The following is a 2,500-nucleotide window of genomic DNA, read 5'->3' as shown; positions in this document are numbered from 1 at the left end:
GGGGAATTTCAGGTGCTCAGAATAAAGTATACATCACATACACTAATCAGAAGGTTGATCTGGTATGACTAGAACTTTTTGTTTGTGTTGTATATTCTATATTCTGAATGGAGGTTCGTTAGGGCATCACAGGTACTTGTACATATGTCTATGTACAAATATCGATATTTTCCTCTTGTTATTTCCATTTTTTTTCATCTCTGTCCATTTGTCTATCTGTCTGTCATACTTTCATTTCCGCTCTCTCTCTCTCTCATTCCAGTTCTCCTACTGCCTCCCTCTCTCTCATTCCTTCTCTCCCACTTTCCCTCTCCCTAACTCCCCCCATTCCCTCTCCCTTCCTCATCCCTTACTCTCTCTCTCCCTTCCCCTTCTCTCCCTCTCTCTCCCATTCCCCAGCACACACACACATTCACGCAAACCTCCTTCCTTTCAATATGAGATTATGTGGGCAAAGTACCTTGAAATTGGAGAGGCAAATCTTCTTCAGACTTAATTATAAACCTCTGTTGCTGTGATAAAAAGGCTTCATCATTTTACAACAGTCAACAGAGGGTCGCTTTGAACAAGGGGGCTGTTTATGAAAGATCATATAGGCACGTGTACACATTCTGGTTACCAAAATGTTTATGGTATTATTGAACTTGATTCTGATACATAACGGGACGATCAGTTACTGTGCATAGTGAACGTTGACTTAATAGATTAGATATTTTGTTTTTCTTTTCTTTTCTTTTTTTACATATTAAATTTAAATATAAATAAGGTCAATTCCCCCAAAGCAGCCTTCTCTGTTTTTAATAAAAAAAAAATCGCATCTTGCAAACGTGCATGATGTGAATAGACCCAAGTTTGAATATGAGATTCCGTTGTGATGCGTTCTCAAATGAATACGTTCGAATACGTTCGAAGTTGGATTTTTTAACTGCATCTATTACCAAACAAGATTTAACCTACTCTTCGGAAAATGGTGATTCATAATTTCAAGCAAAAAGCAAAGGTATAACCTATATGTTTAAAAAAAAATCACCCATTGCCTGAGATGCACTATCACAGCAGTGTGAATTTCACACGGTCTCACCATGGCAGTCAGATTAGCCTACCCAGACACCCCTTAATAGGATTTATTATTTGATGGGGTTTCCTGTTTTTATCATCACTTTTATGTCTATAAAAGTATATTTGTAATTTTGGTCATATTTTTGTGCTAGTCAATCATGCTACTGTTAATTTAACCTAATCAACTTTCATGACTCATTGTCTATTTACGTTCGTCTTCCTCTTTTTATTTATTCTATATTAGATTTCAAACTGGTTCGTGTGTTTCTTGACCAGCATTTCTACCTGAAGTGCTTAGAAACCTTTGCTTTTTTATTTACTATTTTTTCTATTCCATGTTCATTTTTCTTTTACATTTAATGTTGACGCTTTCTTTTTTCTTCAACGATGGCAGTCATTACACTGGATCATATTCATTACTAAAACTAATATCATCTCACAGTTTTTACCAGTCAAAGGTCTTTCTTTTGTCTATTTTTACCGTCAATTACATGCTCAGTGATTTAGGAAAGAGGAAGGTGAGGCAGATGCAGAAATGTTGGTAAACTTTGCATAGTTAAAGTTACGATTATGATATAGCAATAATTTGAATTCGCCATTTAGGAGGAAACGTGCATGTCAATATCAGGCGTGACAGAATCATGGAAATCGCAGCCATAACGCCATGACAGCGGCGGCGGCGGCGTTGATGCACGGCCGCGGTGAGGCAGGATGAGCTGTGAGCGTGTTCCGTCTCTGTCCGCAGGTCGTGATGGAGGTCGTGCACTCGAGTGGAGCGATGGCTGACGTCGCCGTCGATGACGTCCGCCTGGCCCGCGGGGACGAATGCATCCAGCTGCGCCAGGAGGTCGAGACCAACGACGATACTGAGACCACTACGACCACCACCTCCCCGGCCGCTATCCCGGCCAGCAGCCCGGTCAACAGCTCGACCACCAGCCCGACCACCAGCCCGACCACGACCACGACCACCACCACGACCACCAGCCCGACCACCACCACGACCACCAGCCCGACCACCACCACGACCACCAGGCCGATCATCACCACGACCGCTTCCACTACGGCCGCTTCCACGACAACCACCAGCACGCCTCCAACCACCGCCAGGACCACCAGCACATCTACGCCTTCCACGATGACCACGACTGCTCTTTCTACCACCGCCGCCACAACAACCACACAAACAGAACCTCCTGCAGCTGCCACCGTAACCGGTAAAGAAGAAGCGTCCACCGTTGTTACGAAACCCAGTACAACGCCCACCTCCACCAGCCACACTGAAGCTACAGTCACGCCCACAGGTTCCCCGCCCGACACTGCAGGAAGCCCCACCGCCACAGAGCCCTCCTCCCCGGCCACAGAAAACGCTACCACTCCAACAGACGAAGGACCTTTGCCCACAACCACGCCGCCTGCGGTCGTTCCTGAGAGCACCCCT

At 45.0% G+C, this 2,500-nt stretch overlaps 1 protein-coding gene across 5 annotated transcripts in view; it reads left to right on the top strand.

Moving 5' to 3' along the window:
* The window catches only part of LOC113829014 (zonadhesin), a 69,018-nt gene that overhangs the window by 65,449 nt on the left and 1,069 nt on the right, over positions 1 to 2,500 (top strand). For all 5 annotated transcript variants that reach the window (XM_070142216.1, XM_070142219.1, XM_070142217.1 and 2 more), the window contains exon 8: positions 1,805 to 2,500. This exon is cut by the window's right edge and continues 154 nt beyond it. In XM_070142216.1, the coding sequence (XP_069998317.1) occupies positions 1,805 to 2,500 (696 nt within the window). The remainder of the gene's footprint in view (positions 1 to 1,804) is intronic.

Source organism: Penaeus vannamei, chromosome 29 (assembly GCF_042767895.1).
Source record: "Penaeus vannamei isolate JL-2024 chromosome 29, ASM4276789v1, whole genome shotgun sequence".
Classification (NCBI taxonomy): domain Eukaryota; kingdom Metazoa; phylum Arthropoda; class Malacostraca; order Decapoda; family Penaeidae; genus Penaeus; species Penaeus vannamei.
This window is presented reverse-complemented; position numbering and strand designations above follow the sequence as displayed.